At 45.1% G+C, this 16480-nt stretch overlaps 1 protein-coding gene across 5 annotated transcripts in view; it reads left to right on the forward strand.

Annotated features, from left to right (window-relative positions):
* Positions 1-16480, forward strand: part of SUFU (SUFU negative regulator of hedgehog signaling) — a 157328-nt gene that overhangs the window by 1788 nt on the left and 139060 nt on the right. For 2 of the 5 annotated variants that reach the window (XM_058298604.1, XM_058298603.2), the window contains exon 2: positions 5830-5964. In XM_058298604.1, coding sequence (XP_058154587.1) covers positions 5830-5964 — 135 coding nt within the window. Of the gene's footprint in view, positions 1-1441; positions 1873-5829; positions 5965-16480 lie in introns of those variants that run through there. The other 3 variants (XM_004478849.5, XM_058298601.2, XM_004478848.4) reach the window with 3 other exon arrangements.

Genomic DNA, 16480 nt, shown 5'->3' on the forward strand with positions numbered 1-16480 from the left:
TATGCGTGCAAGGAGTGCCCTGCCATGCAGGGGTGTCCCCTGCGTAGGGGAGCCCCACGCGCAAGGAGTGCCCCTGTAAGGAGAGCCGCCCAGCGCGAAAGAAAGTGCAGCCTGTCCAGGAATGGCGCCGCACACACGGAGAGCTGATACAAGATGACCCAACAAGGGGAAACACAGATTCCCAGTCCACTGATAAGGATGGAAGTAGTCACAGAACACACAGCCGAATGGACACAGAGAGCAGACAACTGGGGGAAGGGGGAAGGGGAGAGAAATAAATAAAAAATAAATCTTTAAAAAATTAAAAAAAAAAAGGTAATGGGGAAGGGCAAGCCTATCGCAGATAAAGAATATTGTAGTGTCTCAAGGCAATCTGCCTCCCTTTACCTAAAACAAGAAAAAAAATAGCATTTATTAAATAATTTCCACATTATTTAAATTAATCCTGGCTTACCCAACACTTGTTACTTTCTGACAGAACTCTGAAATAGGAATTTATTACTTATCGACTTGATTTATTTCGGCATAGGACCCATGAATTTGGCGGTGTTAAGTGTCAGTCAAAGCACCCTCTTGGTATAAAGGTGGAGCGGACATCACCAACCCAGGGTCCACAGGATGGAGGAATAAAATATGGATTAGAGTGAATTTACTGGGATTCTACTATAGAACTATTGTGACTAATAATGGAAGAAACTGTAGCATCGATGTGGAGAAAGTGGCCACGGTAGTTACTGAGGGCAAGGAGAGAAAAGAAGAGATGAAATGTGGGGGCATTTTCGGGACTTGGAGTTGTCCTAAATGATATTGCAGGGACAGATGCTGGACATTATATATTCTGCCATAACCCACTGAATGTACTGGGGGATAGTGTAAACTACAATGTAAACTACAATCCATGTGGTGCAGCAGTGCTCCAAATGTATTCACCAAGTACAGTGAATGTGCCACAATGATGAAAGAGGTTGTTGATATGGGAGGAGTGGGGGTGTGTGGGGGTTGGGGTATGTGGGAACCTCATATTTTTTAATGTGACATTTTTTTGTGATCTGTGTATCTTTTAAAAAACAGACTAATTTTAAAAAGTGTCAGTCTTTAGATATTCAAAGACAGCAGGAAGCTTTGGATTAATAACTTGTTAAAACTAATGCCATGCTGAAGAATAAATCAATCCAGTGTCAGAATTATGGTTAAATTAAATCCTTGTTAAATAGTGTGTCAGCAGGACAGTAGCAACCCTTTTTGTCAGTGCTCTTCCCAGTGCTTTTCGTGGGACCCTAGTACTTCAGAGCGTGCTCAACATCTCTGTTTGAACCTGGGGTCTTTCTAACACTAGGGGGAGTTCAAGAGCCTTGGGACAATCTCAGCACAAGGAGGCAGAGGCGGAGCCTATTGTCAGGTCACACCTTCCCTATCTGTGACTGGCACAGACGCTAACCAATTGGTGCCTGGATAGGGCGCGCCTGCGCCCCGCCCCCTTGAGCGCCCTGAGGCATCGAGGCTCCCGCTGGCAGACTCCGCGGCGGCGGCGGCCTGGGCGGACGGTCCTCCTTGCGCAGGCGCGGAGCGTAGACCTCGCTGCAACCCGAATCGCTTCGGGGAGTCGCACCCACGGAGACTGTCCGCTGGTCCGTCAGTGCTTTCCCCCTCACCCACCCTCCCCGGTTCCCCCAGCGCCCTACGCGCCCCGATGGCGGAGCTGCGGCCTAGTGGCGCCCCCGGCCCCGCCGCGCCCCCGGCCCCTGCCCCTACTGCCCCCCCGGCCTTCCCTTCTCTCTTCCCCCCGGGACTGCACGCCATCTACGGAGAGTGCCGCCGCCTTTACCCAGACCAGCCGAATCCGCTTCAGGTTACAGCTATCGTCAAGTACTGGTATGCCCTGGGCCTTGGGGAGACGGACGGGGGTGGCAGGCGCCCGGGGCAAAGAAATTTGCGGGAGTAAGGGTAAAGCACTTGGAAGGAGGGCTTCCTGCTGCGAGGTTAGGAGTTAGGGCTCAAGTTGGGAATGGGGACAAAGCGGTTAACGGAGCCTGTGGTCAGTGAAGAGTTAACAGGGATTTGGGGAGGGTGTGAGAACTGGGGGTGTGTGACGGAGCTGCGTGGGGAACGAAATGAGAGGGGGAACTGTAAACGCGGGGAAAGGAGGGGGCGCCAGCAGGGGGTCATTAGTAGGCGAGGGGAAGCCCAGCGGGGGCTGAAGTGGAATGGGGAGGCGAGGCGGGTCCTGGGTTGCAAAAGAGAGGACTTTGGAGGAGCGAGGCTGGGGAAGATGAGGGCTCGAGACTGCCTAGGTTAGGGACGCATCTGGGGGCACAGGACTTTCCTGTGAATTAGAAGGGGAACGAGTTGAGAAAGTTGTCCTTGTGACGGGATGAGGAGGAGGTCTCCTTTGGTACTTTCTGAATGAGTTCAGACATAATATCAGTGCACAGCTGTTGCTGTTGAAGTTTGTGGGAGCAACTCTTCCTGATGAACTTTTCTTACTTACACAGTTCTTCTCTATGCTGAGTTTCCATCTGGCTCTGCAGCTGCTTTGCTTTGGGACATTGACTAGAAGAGGGTGCAGGGTCAAGGAGATCCATTGGCTCGGGACTTATGGGGACCACAGCTTCCATTTTACTGGGAAGTAAATGGTGGGAACCTGGGACCCTGGGCAGGGAGGACGGGAGATGTGCAGTAAGATGTTAAGAGGAGCTTTCTGGCTATGGGTTTCAGGATTCAGGCAGCATTTAGGCAGGATTTTCTCAGGGAAGCTGAAGAGCGTAACCATCAAGTAGCTCCTTAACAGTCAGCCTGGCTTCTATATAGATGGGCTGCCCTTGGTGTTGGAACGGGTCTTTTCCAGTATCCCATTCCTGTTTGCAAACTTTCTGCAGCCTCTGGCCGAAAATGGGGCTCTGGAAAAGAGCTTGTCCTTGTGGTCTTTCTAGATCAAATGTTGACTAAGGATTTGGTTGAATCTGGCCAGGACTATACTCACACAGGCACTGAACTAGGTGCTCCCCTTCAGCAGCTCCCTTCAAGTTCAGCAGGCCTGGAAAGACAGTTCAGGCGGCTGCTTAGGGTGTGGGCAAAGGGATACATAGACCTGAAGGAGAAAGGTAGACTAGAGTGGATGTCTTGGCTGGTTACCTCTTCCTTTGGGACTGAGTCTCTTCAGTGACTGCCTTTTGCTTCTAGAGATAGCTTTGCCAGGCTTTGCGGGTTTGAGGCCTGTTCCCTGTGTCGGTGGAAGGATGCAGGCCCTAGAGCAGTCTGCGTGATGGGCCTTGGGATCAGTTACCTGCTCGTTGGGAGGACCATGGGGAGCAGTCTGTCTGTCTGGGCAACCAGGAGGAGGTGTAGCTGGTAGTGAAGTTCCTTCTGTCAGGCGAAGTGATCTTTGGTTGCTAGTTTTTGCAGAGAGCCTGAGTGGAAAGCAATTCTTGCTTAGTCACCCATTCTCACTGTACTTCTGTATTTAAATATGTTGTGAGAAAGTGGGCCTAGCTCTGCCTGCTGTTAGTTCAGGCCTCATTTAAGTGTGAGGAGTAATCCCTGTATAGACTTGGGCAGCTGTTTTTATCTGTCACCCAGTGATCATAAAGGATGGAACTGTGTGAAAAAGGTATTGAAGAACATGCAAAGGGCTAAGACTGGTTTGGGCAACTTTTTTCCCCCCTTCCTGCTGCAAGTTTGTTAACCAGGCCAGGACTTATCTTCAGAGATGGGCTGAAGAGGGTTGTACAGCACTTTGTGAAATTAGAAATGCTGCCTAGATGCAGAAATAGAAGAAGGAAGGGCTCAGCAGCTGGTACTCCAAGAGGCCTCTTCATTTCTCATAGCAGAATGACTGACCAAGGCTGTGTGGATCTGGCAGTGGCCCAGGATACCTTGGGATTCCTCTTTCTACAGTGGAAGGATGGCTCTTTGACTAGCAGTGCTGGCCAAGAAATCCTGGTTGAAAGCTGAGACTGGTGAGAGGGAACAGAGGCAGAGAGGTGCCTGTGCCCTGGACCCACTTCAGTCCTATACCTGGCCTGCCATTTGAAGTCAGGTTCCTCTCTTCTGGAGAAAGTTGAGGGGTGCTCTGGGTCCTTGGAGAACATTTTCTATGTGCAAAATAGATTGTTTTCCCCATACTCCTCTGCCTCCAGTCAGGTCTCTGTGTAATAGAACAGAACACACTGTGCTTGGGGCCAAGGTTAATTTTGTCTGACTCTTGATCACTCCTTGCAGTTGGAATTTTGAGAAAAACCTTTCCCTTTGATGTGACACCTGGGAGATGTGGAAATGCAACGTGAGCTACAGTGGTATGGCAGAAGCTGCAAGCCTGGTGTAAACCATTTGGCCACTTGTTGCTGAATGGGAAGGACTGGGAATTTGCAGCAGGAAACTGGAGCAAATATAGGGCTTATAGTCATTCTCTTCTGTTTAGGGGTTCTATAATAGGGCCCTTCCAGGGTTCTTTGCCCTTTTCTTTCCTCCACCAAACTTTTCTAAATCCAATCAGTTGAGGGATAAGTCATATGATATGGTGAAATCAGAGCTAAGAGCAGACATGGAGATTTAGCCATTTTCCTAACCCATTTAGTTAAATTTCTAAGTTATTTGCAGCAGCTTCCCTTTAAGTTCTATAAATAACAACATTTCCTAGCAGAGAATAAGGATTTCTACAAAGGCAAATAATATTCTGGTGAAAGAGAATGAAAGCAGACCTAATGGCTTTAAATAGTGCTTCAATTGCCTGGTACTTGCTGGGATCACAAGTAATAGATCTCTTATTTGGTCATCAGCTTTCCTTCAGCATACTATCCTGGTTGCAAAGTGCTCTCCCCCAATGTCCTAGGGGCAGACAAAATTTTGCAGTCTGTGGAATGGTCAGATGCCCAAGGCAGCTCAAATGTAGAGTGTTTGTGGGCTAAGTGCAGAGTTTCTTCCGCTGGTGGTTTCCGTTTAGTCTGTTTCTCAGATCTCTGGAGGTTCCAGACCCATTCTGAAGAAAAGCAGGATTTTTTTTTTAAGCACTAATTACTCTACTAAATGGAACCCTTATTGAATTAAATCCTTAGAGTGAGATAATGACTGACTCTCTTCCACAACTGCCTAGCTGTTGGAATTGTGGGGAAAATTTAACGTGGTCCTCAGAGGCCCCAAATCATTTAATGTTGCAGTTTTACCTCTGAGCCAGCAGTCTCCAGGGATCATTTTCCAAATGTAGGCAATCACAGTTCTCTCTGCAGAGCTGAGCCAGCCTAAGTTTGGCCTTTGTCACTTGCAATGATAAAGGACCAGCTTTGGTCTGCAGGGTCTGTAGGCTTTGGGTTTGTTTAGAACAAACTGTAATTAACATAGGGCACAATATAGTCTTTCAGGAATTAGCTAGCTAAGAGGCAGGAGTGGAGCACAGCCTCTGCTTCCTGGAACAATGCCTATTGGGGATGTTCCGAATAGGCTTTCAACAGAGGCCAGTTGATTGACTGATGCACCTCTTGCCTTGAAGCTTGATGTGTTTACCAGGCACCATGGAAGAGAGATAATCCCTGGCAATCCCATTTGTGCTCAGTAATTTGAAACAGCAGGAAGCCCAAAGCAAGCAAGCATCTAGTCTATTTTATCTCTAAAAGAGGTCCTGCCTGTTTGGAGGTAGAAGGGAGCTTTTTGTGCATGTGGAGATGGGCCGCTTCCAATCCCTTGATCTCATGCCAGAGAGATGTGGCCTTCCTTTAGTCTTCTTTCACCCTAGGTTCTTCCAGGATGGGGACTTTAGGTTTGCAAGGCAGAGCCCCTTAGCTTGACATTGTCTGGTATCCAGGCTCACCTGACATACCTCTGTTTTGTCTTTTGCAGGTTGGGTGGTCCAGACCCATTGGACTATGTTAGCATGTACAGGAACGTGGGGAGTCCTTCTGCTAACATCCCTGAGCACTGGCACTACATCAGCTTTGGCCTGAGTGATCTCTATGGTGACAGCAGAGTCCATGAGTAAGTGTGTGCCGCCTGCCCACCCTCCACCTGCCCCTTCCTTAGCCTTGAACCTCGTTTCTGAGGTTCTCCTGAGCAGGGGTACTGATGTCATTATAATGTCACAATGTTCTTGTTTTCTGCCTTCTCTCTGCTCTGTCTCCACTCATGCCTCGATGGTCAAGGTCAGCATTCAAACACTGATCTTCTGGTATAGGAAAATGTTGATGATGAGCAGTTCTATCACCATTAGATCTTTCCTTTGGAGATTAGGCTTAGAGGATAGGCAGCATAGTCAAAAACTAGAACTGGGATTGATGCCCACCCCCTCCCCCGGAATTTTATCAGGAAATTTTTTTTTTTTTTTAAAGATTTATTTATTTCTTTAATTCCCCCCCTCCCCTGGTTGTCTGTTCTTGGTGTCTATTTGCTGCGTCTTGTTTCTTTGTCCGCTTCTGTTGTCGTCAGCGGCTCGGGAAGTGTGGGCGGCGCCATTCCTGGGCAGGCTGCACTTTCTTTTCACGCTGGGCGGCTTTCCTCACGGGCGCACTCCTTGCACGTGGGGCTCCCCTACGCGGGGGACACCCTTGCGTGGCAAGGCACTCCTTGCGCGCATCAGCACTGCGCATGGCCAGCTCCACATGGGTCAAGGAGGCCCGGGGTTTGAACTGCGGACCTCCCGTATGGTATGCGGACCTCCCGTATGGTAGACGGACGCCCTAACCAAAGTCCGTTTCCCTAGGAAAATTTTAAACATAGAGTAAAGTTGAATTTTCAGTGAATGTTCATTTATCCACTATTTAGACTTCTAAAAAAATTTTTTTTAAAGATTTATTTTTATTTATTTCTCTCCCCTTCCTCCCCCCCCCAGTTGTCTGTTCTCTGTGTCCATTCGCTGTGTGTTCTTCTGTGTTCGCTTGTATTCTTGTCAGCGGCACTGGGAATCTGTGTCTCTTTTTGTTGTGTCATCTTGTTGCGTCAGTTCTCCGTGTGTGCTGTGCCACTCCTGGACAAACTGGACTTTCTTTTGCACTGGGTGACTCTCCTTATGGGGCACATTCCTTGCAAGTGGGGCTCCCCTACACAGGGGACACCCCTGTGTGGTAGGGCACTCCTTGTGCGCATCAGCACTGCGCGTGGGCCAGCTCCACATGGGTCAAGGAGGCCCTGGGTTTGAACCGTGGTAGGCAGTCACTCTGTCTGTTGAGCCAAGTCCGCTTCCCTACTTAGATTTTTTTTTTCCTTGTCCCCCCCACCCTGGTTGTCTGTTTTCTGTGTCTATTTGCTGTGTCTTCTTTGTCCGCTTCTGTTGTTGTCAGTGGCATGGGAATCTGTCTTTCTTTTTGTTGCGTCATCTTGTTGTGTCAGCTCTCCGTGTGTGCGGCACCATTCCCGGGCAGGCTGCACTTTCTTTCGTGCTGGGCAGCTCTCCTCATGGGGCACACTCCTTGCGCGTGGGGCTCCCCTATGCAGGGGACACCCCTGGGTGGCATGGCACTCCTTGCGTGCATCAGCACTGCGCATAGGCCAACTCCACACGGGTCAAGGAGTCCCGGGGTTTGAACTGCAGACCTCCCATGTGGTAGATGGACGCCCTAACCACTGGGTCAAGCCGCTGCCCCCTACTTAGATTTTATCACTATCTTTTACTTGTTTTGCTTTATCACAAATCTGTCTATCCATCTCTCTATCTTACCAACTTTTAAAAAATCTGTTCTTGGACTATCCACAGACATTTTTCATCCTAATGTATCTTCTGTTGCTATGCTTTACACTTCTATTTTTTTTTAATTTTTAGGAGGTACTAGGGATTGAATCTGGGTCCTCGTACATGGGAAGCAGGCACTCAACCACTGAGCTATGCCCACTTCCCCGCTGTGTTAGTCAGCCAAAGGGATGCTGATGCAAAATATCAGAAATTAGTTGGTTTTTATAAAGGGTAATTATTTGGGGTAGGAGCTTACAGATACCAGAACATAAAGCATAAGTTACTTCCCTTACCAAAGTTTATTTTCATGTGTTGGAGCAAGATGGCTGCTGATGTCTGCGAGGGTTCATGCTTCCTGGATTCCTCCCTTCCAGGGTCTTGCCTCTCTCTGGGTTCAAGGTTTCTTTCTTCCTGGTGCTGGCTTCTCTTTCCTCTGTGAGCTCTAGCTTAAGTTTTCAGCATCAAATTCCAACATCAAAACTCCAACACCAGAAACCCTCTAACTCTGTCCTTTGCCATGCCTTTTATCTGTGAGTTCCCACCCACCAAGGGTGGGGGCTCAATGCCCTAATGGCACAAGAAGTGTACCTGATTACTTAATTAAGTAGCCTCTGAATCCAATATAATCTTATATGTGCGGAGGAAAAGATCAGTTTACAAACATAATCCAATATTTCTTTTTGGAATTCATTAATAATATCAAACTGCTATGCCCCCATATACTTTTTTTAAAAAAGATTTTTATTTATTTATTTCTTTCTTCCTGTTCCCTTATTGTTTGCAATTGCTGTCTGTTCGTCTTCGTTATTTCTTTGGGAGGCACTGGGAATTGAATCCAGGACCTCCAATATGGGAGGGGGGTACCTAATTGCTTGAGCCACCTCTGTTCCCTGTTTTGTTGTCTCTCATTATGTTTTTCTTCTTTGTGTCTCTTGTTGTGTCATCTTGCTATGTCAGCTTGCCATGCCTGCCCGTTGCTCCAGCTTGCTGTCTTGTTTTCTTCTTTAGGATGCACCAGGAACCTCTGCTCCCTGCCTTGTTGTGTCTCTCATTATGTTTTTCTTCTTGTGTCTCTTGTTGCATCATCTTTTTCTGCCAGCTTGCTGCCCAAGCACTTCTAAATCCTACCTATCACCTCTGCTTCCCTCTATAATCACTTAATTTGTGTTTAAGGACAGCAAATAAATTTTAATAGTATGAGAAGCGGATTTGGCCCAATGTATAGGGCATCCGCCTACCACATGGGAGGTCCAAGGTTCAAACCCAGGGCCTCCTGACCTGTGTGATGAGCTGGCCCACATGCAGTGCTGATGTGCTCAAGGAGTGCCGTGCCACACAGGGGCGTCCCTCGCATAGGGGAGCCCCATGCCCAAGGAGTGCACCCCATAAGGAGAGCCACCTAGTGCGAAAAAAGTGCAGCCTGCCCAGGAATGGCGCCGCACACATGGAGAGCTGATGCAGCAAGATGACGCAACGAAATGAAACATAGATTCCAGGTGCCACTGACAAGAATATAAGCAGACACAGAAGATGACACAGTGAATGGACACAGCAGACAACTGGGGGGGGCGGCGGTGGAAGGGAAGAGAAATAGATAAAAATAAATCTTTAAAAAAAATTTTAATAGTAAGTTAAACATAATCAACTTAGTATTAAATCAGCTTAAATAACAATAGAAGCAATAGGAATATTAATAAAAGCTAACCCTTATTGAGCGCTATTAACCAGGTGCTCTTCTTATTGCTTTATTTATTTTTTGTTAATTATGATTTTTTACTTTATATATTTATTTTTTGTCTTTATTTTTTTAATATTACATTAAAAAAATGAGGTCCCCATATACCCCCCACTCCCTTCACCCCACTCCTCCCCTGATAACAACAATCTCCTCCATCATCATGAGACGTTCATTGCATTTGGTGAATACATCTCTGAGTTCTTATTGCTTTATATGTGCATATATTAACTAATTTAATTTTCACAACAACCCTTTAACACTGATAGGTATAATATTAGCCCCCTTTTACAGATGAGGAAATTGAGACACAAGGAATTTCTGTAGCTAGCTTAAGGTCACACAACTTGGAAATGGTAGAGCTAGGATTCAAACGCAGGCATTCTGGGTGGAGAGTCCACTCTTAACCATTGTGCTTTGTTCCCTCTTAAATAATTATGTACTCCAAGAAGCTGCAATGTCTAATTTTTTAAAAAAATTGTTTTTCGACCTGTAATCTTTTCTTTTTTTTAAGATTTATTTATTTCCCCCCTTCCCCTCCTCCCGCCCTGCTGTTTTTGCTGTCTGTGTTCTTTTCTTCTCATTTTCTCTCCTCTAAAATTCATCAGGATTTGATCCTGGAGACCTCTGATAGGGAGAGAGGTTCCCTGTCAATTGTGCCACCTCAGTTCCTGGTTTCTGCTGCACTTTGCCTTGACTCTGCCCTTGTCTCTCTTTTGTTGCGTCATCATCTTGCTACGTGACTCACTTGCGCGGGCACTGGCTCACTGTGTTGGCACTCACACTAGCACTGGGTTGCTGCGCAGGCATGCTTTCTTTTCTTCTTTTTCACCAGAAGGCCCCAGGGATTGAACCCAGGTCATTCCCATATGATAGGCAGAAACTCTATCGCTTGAGCCATGTCCACTCCCCTCAACCTGTAATATTTTGAGGAAGAGATTTTTTCCTTCAATTTAAATACAGTCTTCCCTCTCCTCCTAAGTATGGTTAATCAAGAATTGATTTTATATCTATTGTGATATCTCTTCTGTTTTTTGCTTGTTGTGTCATCCTTTTTTTTGTCTCTTATATGGTCTCTTTTGAGTCTTGCTGTTGTCTGCTTAGCCTGGGCAGACTAAAAGAATAGCAGGGCTTTTCCTGCCCTGCCTCAGCATATGAGGCAGATTGTAGAAATGAGGATGACGATATGATGAAGATGATAAGAGCCTTTTTTTTTTTTGGCTTTGTTTTAGTTTTACTATTTTTCATGTCATTGTGGTTTTTTTGAAGATTGATTTATTTATTCCCCCACCCCACCTCACCCCACCCCAGTTGTTTGCTCTCTGTGTCCATTCGCTGTGCATTCTTCTGTGTCTGCTTGTCTTCTCTTTATTTTTTAAATTTTTTGAATTTATATATTTTTTAAAGATTTATTTTATTTATTTCTCTCCCTTTCCCTATCCCCAGTTGTCTGCTGTGTGTTCTCCTTTTTGTCCACTTCTGTTGTTGTCAGCGGCAAAGGAATCTGTGTTTCTTTTGGTTGCGTCATCTTGCCGCGTCAACTGTCTGTGTGTGTGGGCACCATTCCTGGGCAGGCTGCACTTTCTTTCGCGCTGGGTGGCTCTCCTTACAGGGCACACTCCTTGTGCGTGGGGCTCCCCTACGCAGGGGGCCACCCCTGCGTGGCATGGCACTCTGTGTACGCATCACCACTGTGCGTTGGCCAACTCCACACGGGTCAAGGAGGCCCAGGGTTTGAACCGTGGACTTCCCATGTGGTAGATGGACACCCTATCCACTGGGCAAGTCCGCTTCCCTGTCTTCTTTTTAGGCAGCACCGGGAACCAATCCTGGGACCTTCTGGAGTGGGAGAGAGGTACTCATTCTCTTGCACCACCTCAACTCTCTGGGCTGCTACGTCTCTTATTGTCTCTCCTCTGTGTCTCTTTTTGTTGTGTCATCTTGCTGCACCAGCTTTCTGCGTGGGCCAGCTTGCTGTGCGGGCCAGCACTCCTGTGCAGACCAGCTCTCCACTTGGGCAAGTTCACCGCATAGGCCAGCCTCCACATGGGCCAGCTCTCTGCTTGGGCCAACTTGTCACATGGGCCAGCTTTCCTTCACTAGGAGGCCCTGGGCCTCCCATATGGTAGATGGGAGCCCAATTGCTCGAGTCATATCCGCTTCCCATGTCATTGTGTTAAATGGTTTATAATCTAATAAGGTTCTCCTTACCTCCATTCATTTTAAAGTTGATAAAACTGAAACTCTTAAGGGGTTAAATGAATTGGGTTAAATCACTTGCCTGAGGTCACACATCTAGGTTATAAAAGAGATGGGAAAGAAGGAGCCCAAACTCTTAACTACTGGACTATATCATCTCTCTGATCACAGGCTGGACCTAACTTCCTCTTCTTTTAAACTAAGGCCCAGGCCTCATCTCCTCATTGGTCATGTGCCTGAGAGTAGTGCCTGGGCCTGCCTTTACAGTCTCCCAAACTGATCCATTGCAATGTCAGCAGAAGGTGTTCGAAACAGGGAATTAATCTTGCCTGAATGGGGACCCTGCTTTACAGTATTAATAATGGAGATAGAATAGCAAACAGATGTGGGGAGTAAAGGGACTATGCTTGACTTTAATTTATATTTTTAATAAGAACCTGCAGAGGATATTTAGAGCAGCCAGCCTGTACCTTTCTGTTGACAGATTTATTCCATTTAAAAGAATACCATTTCCTATGAGGCTTAAGATTTTTACAGTTTACCTGCCTATCAGATACTGGGTCCAAGGCTCAAAATAACAGGAGGAATATAATTGAGAAAACCCCTTTCAGGAGGGGCAACCTCTGAATTTGCAAGAGGGCCTTCATTATTGCTTTTCCTAGTGTAACAGGACCCCCTTACATGCATATCATTTTTAGAAGATAAAGCACTTTGAAATTCATGTCATTTTGACAGTAGGGAGCCCTCCATTTGGGCTTTCACCTCACCACTGAAGCCTGTTTTTTTCTGGCATTATGCCCTGCCATTAGATGGACATAGAGAGCAGACAACTGGCAGGAGGGGAAGGGGAGAGAAATAAATAAAAAAAATAAATCTTTAAAAAAAAAAGGACACGGAAAGACTATTCTTGGATATTTACGTAGCTCTGGTCTACACTGCAGAAGTTAATCGTGCCTTTGTAATTGGCCTTGTGCTGGTGTGACTGGTCACTTTTCAATCCTGGTAAGTTTCTTGAAGAAAGATTGACTTTTCCAAATGTTTCATATAGTGTGGATTCTCATTTAACTTAGGATTTGAAGCTAAGGTCAGAAAGGTGAGTGTTCTACCATCCAACTTAAGTGCTAAGAGGTGCTGAATTGGAATGATGGCAAATGTGTTTTTGGCAATGCTCTTCTACTGTCTTTTGTCTTCTCATTCATTGAAAACAGGGCAGAAGTATTGGTGCATTTATTCTGTGTATATCCATCAGGCGCCTACTTGTACCAGACACAACTTTATGGCAGATGTCTTGGGGATAAAATACCCAGACATAATTCCTGTATCAGTGAGCTCATGTTCTAGAAGGGAGATAAACATAGATGGTTAGAGTACTGAGTAATAAATGCTACAGTGCGTGATGTAGAACATGATCTGGGTGCAGAGTGGAGGGAGTGACTTTTTAGCCAGGCTGCTGGATTGGAGACTCCAGGGAAGAGGTGAAGTTGCAAGGAACCTTGTAGGTATGGGAGGGTTTGGTGGGAGATCTGCAGCCCGACAGTCCAGGGTTCCAGCATTCACTTTTAGGACTGGGAGGGACTGTAACATTTTTCTCGCACAGTGTTTCGAAAACTTCTAGTGCCACCTTCATAATTTTTGCCACCTGTAGTAGTATTTACTGTATATTTCTCTTGAAATTCTCTCTCTTTTTACTGTCATAAGTATATTAAAAAGAATCGTGAAGTCACTACCATTTGTGCAAACCAGTGCTGCTTACCATAATTTAAAGGTACTTCTGTAGAAATAAACACAATGAAAAACAAAGAGGTGTTATTAAATTCTAGCTTAATACTGTGGCCTGTAATGGAAGGTTCTGAGTCTGAGGCCAGCTCTCTGTTTAAGAGAGGTTAGCAAATATGAGAGAAGTATTCTAATACCAAATGGAAGACATGCTAACATCTTTCATGATCATGAAATTTTCAAGAGAAATGAAAAGGCAACTTCTAAAAAAAATGATGTAACTCAATATTGTCACGTGCAAGTTCCACACTAGGAAACACTGACCTAGTCCATCTCCCTTAATTGTGCAGGTGAGGAAAATACTGTAGTCTGCCTAAGGCCATACAGCAAACTAATGAAAGCTGTAGGTAGAAGTACAGTCTCCTAACATCCCACTGTTCTGTATTATATCTTTTTTTTTTTTCTTCTTGTGTTTCTTGTTGCTTCATTTTGTTGGATCAGCGTGCTGCATCTGCCTGTTGCGACAGTTTGCTGTTTTGCTCATCTTCTTTAGGAGGCAATATCTGCTCCCTGCTTTGTTGTGTCTCTTGTGTTTTTCTTCTTCTGTGTCTTGTTGTGTCATCTTGTTGTGTCAGCTCATTGCTCCTGCCTGTCACTTCAGCTCACTGTCTTCTTTAGGAGGCACCGGGAACCAAACCAGGGACCTCCCATGTGGTAAAGAGCTCAATCACTTCAGCCATGTCTGCTTCCCTGCTATATCTTTTGATTTTGACTGTGGTGGGAAGAATGCATGGGACATTGTTTCTCTTTAAAATAATAATGTAAGCAAAGTGGTTTTTTTTGTTTTGTTTTTTAGTTTTTAGTTTTTACTATATTCCAGGTTCATACTAAACTCTTTTATTTCATTTTATTTTTTTTATTCTTTATTTTCTTTTAAATGTTACATTAAAAAAATATGATGTCCCCATAGACCCCCCCACCCACCCCACTTCTCCCACATCAACAACCTCTTTCATCATTGCGGTACATCAACTGTACCTGGAGAATACATTCTGGAGCACTGCTGCACCACCTGGACAGTGGTCCACATTGTAGTCCACACTGTCCCTCAGTCCACCCAGTGGGCCACGACAGGACACACAAGGTCCAACATCTGTCCCTGCAGCATCACCTAGGACATCTCCAAATCCTGAAGATGCCCCCACACCATATCTCTTCTGTCTCCTTACCATTAGCAGCCACCGTGGCCACCCTCTCCACATCACTACTACAATTTCTTCCCTTACTAATCACGATAGTTCCCCAGCAGAACACCAGTAAGTCCACTCTAATCCATACTCTATTCCTCCATCCTGTGGACCCTGGGAGGTTATGACCAATCACCCTCTACATCAAGAGGGAGCTTAGATTCCACATGGATGATGGTTGCAATTCTCCTGCTTGCAGCTGTAGGCACTCTTGGCTCCCTGGTGTGGTGATATGAAACTCTATATAAAATTGTCATTTTGTATTATCCTCACAGTAACTCTAGGACATAGGAATTCTTTTTACTCTGTACATGTAGATATAGTAACTCAGCTTAGAGAAGTTGAGTAACTTGCCCAAGGTCACGTAGCTGGTAAATTAGAAGCCAGGTCTGGTGACCTTAAAGCCTGTTTTCTTAGCCAATATGCTGTATTCCTTTTCCATTTTAATTAGTCAACAGCATTTATTAAGTGCTTCCTGTGTACCTCTTCCTATTAGGCACTTTCCTTCTTCTCTTAGTTTGTTAAGGGTAAAGACAGGCAGAAGCCCAGGGGTCTCCTGCATTTATTCCTTTTTTTAAACACTATTATTTTTTAAATGAATATATACATCACATACAATAAATCCATATTTTAAAGTGTACAGTTCAGTTATTTTTAGTATATTCACAACATTGTACAACCATTGCTACTATCTAATTCTAGAATATTTCAGTCATCCTAAAAAGAACCCAGTATCCATCATCAGTCACTCCATATTACCCCTACCCCAAACCTGGCAATCACTAATCTATATTGCCTATTCTAGACTTTCATATAAATGGAATTATACAATGTTTGCCATTTATGATTGGCTTCTTTCACTTAGCATATTTTCAATTTTCATCCATGTTATAGCAGTATTAGTACTTTTTATTGTACTGATTCCTTTTATGGCTGAATAATATTCTCTTGTATGGATATACCAGATTTTGTTTTCCAAGTATCTTTTGATGGACACTTGGGTGGTTTCCACTTTTGGGCTAATAAGAGAGTTTCTATGTGCACATTTGTTGGCAATTCTCTTGAGTATAAATGTAGGATGGGATTTCCAGTTAATATAACTTTATGTTTAACTTTTTGAGGAGTTACCAAACTCTATTCCCAAGTGACTATATCATTTCACTTTCCCACCAGCAATTTATGAGGGTTCCAGTTTGTCCACGTTCTTGCCAAACACTTATTCTTTATCTTTTTTATTATTGCCATCCTAGTGGGTATAAAGTGGTATCTCACTGTAGTTTGGTTTTTTTTTTTTTTACTTTTTAAAATTAAAGTTAGTAGATAACAAAGAAGGTTACATTAAAAAACATAAGAGGTTCCCATATAACCCACTCCCCATCCCCATAATTTTTGTTGTATATTTTTGAAGATATATACATTACAAAAAATGCATTTATTCTTGTTCCTGGCAAGCATGCTTCAGGGGCAGGAGGGGAGCCCTACCCTGGTAGCCCTAAAAGGGGGAAAGAGCAAATTGATTGGATGAGTGCAGGGATGGCCAGTTCCACTCAAGTTCTTTCCCTGTTTGTATTCACTAAAGGGACAAGAGAGCTCTTGTTTGGATCAAAAGATTCTTAAGAGGCTGTTTCTGGAGGAGGGGAGAGATGGAACAAATTCCAGCTTAGGCAGCCACAGAAGAGAACTGAGTGCCTTTCTAGGAACCCTAAGGCAATCTCCAGTTGATTTCAGCAGAAGAGATTGTCCTGGAAGAGACTGTCCTATTGCTCTTATCGTGGAATTGGGAGGTGTGGGACAGTTGGGAGTCAGCTGCCCTGTGCTTGTTGGAAACTCTGGCCCTTCCCTTTGTGGCCAGGCAGCTGTGGACTGTAATGCGGAGCTATGTGGGTCTATGGAAGAGGTGACTTGAGCACTACTCTGGGTGAGGACTTCTCT

The sequence above is a fragment of the Dasypus novemcinctus genome, chromosome 6 (genome assembly GCF_030445035.2).
Source record: "Dasypus novemcinctus isolate mDasNov1 chromosome 6, mDasNov1.1.hap2, whole genome shotgun sequence".
In the NCBI taxonomy this organism is placed as follows: Eukaryota; Metazoa; Chordata; class Mammalia; order Cingulata; family Dasypodidae; genus Dasypus; species Dasypus novemcinctus.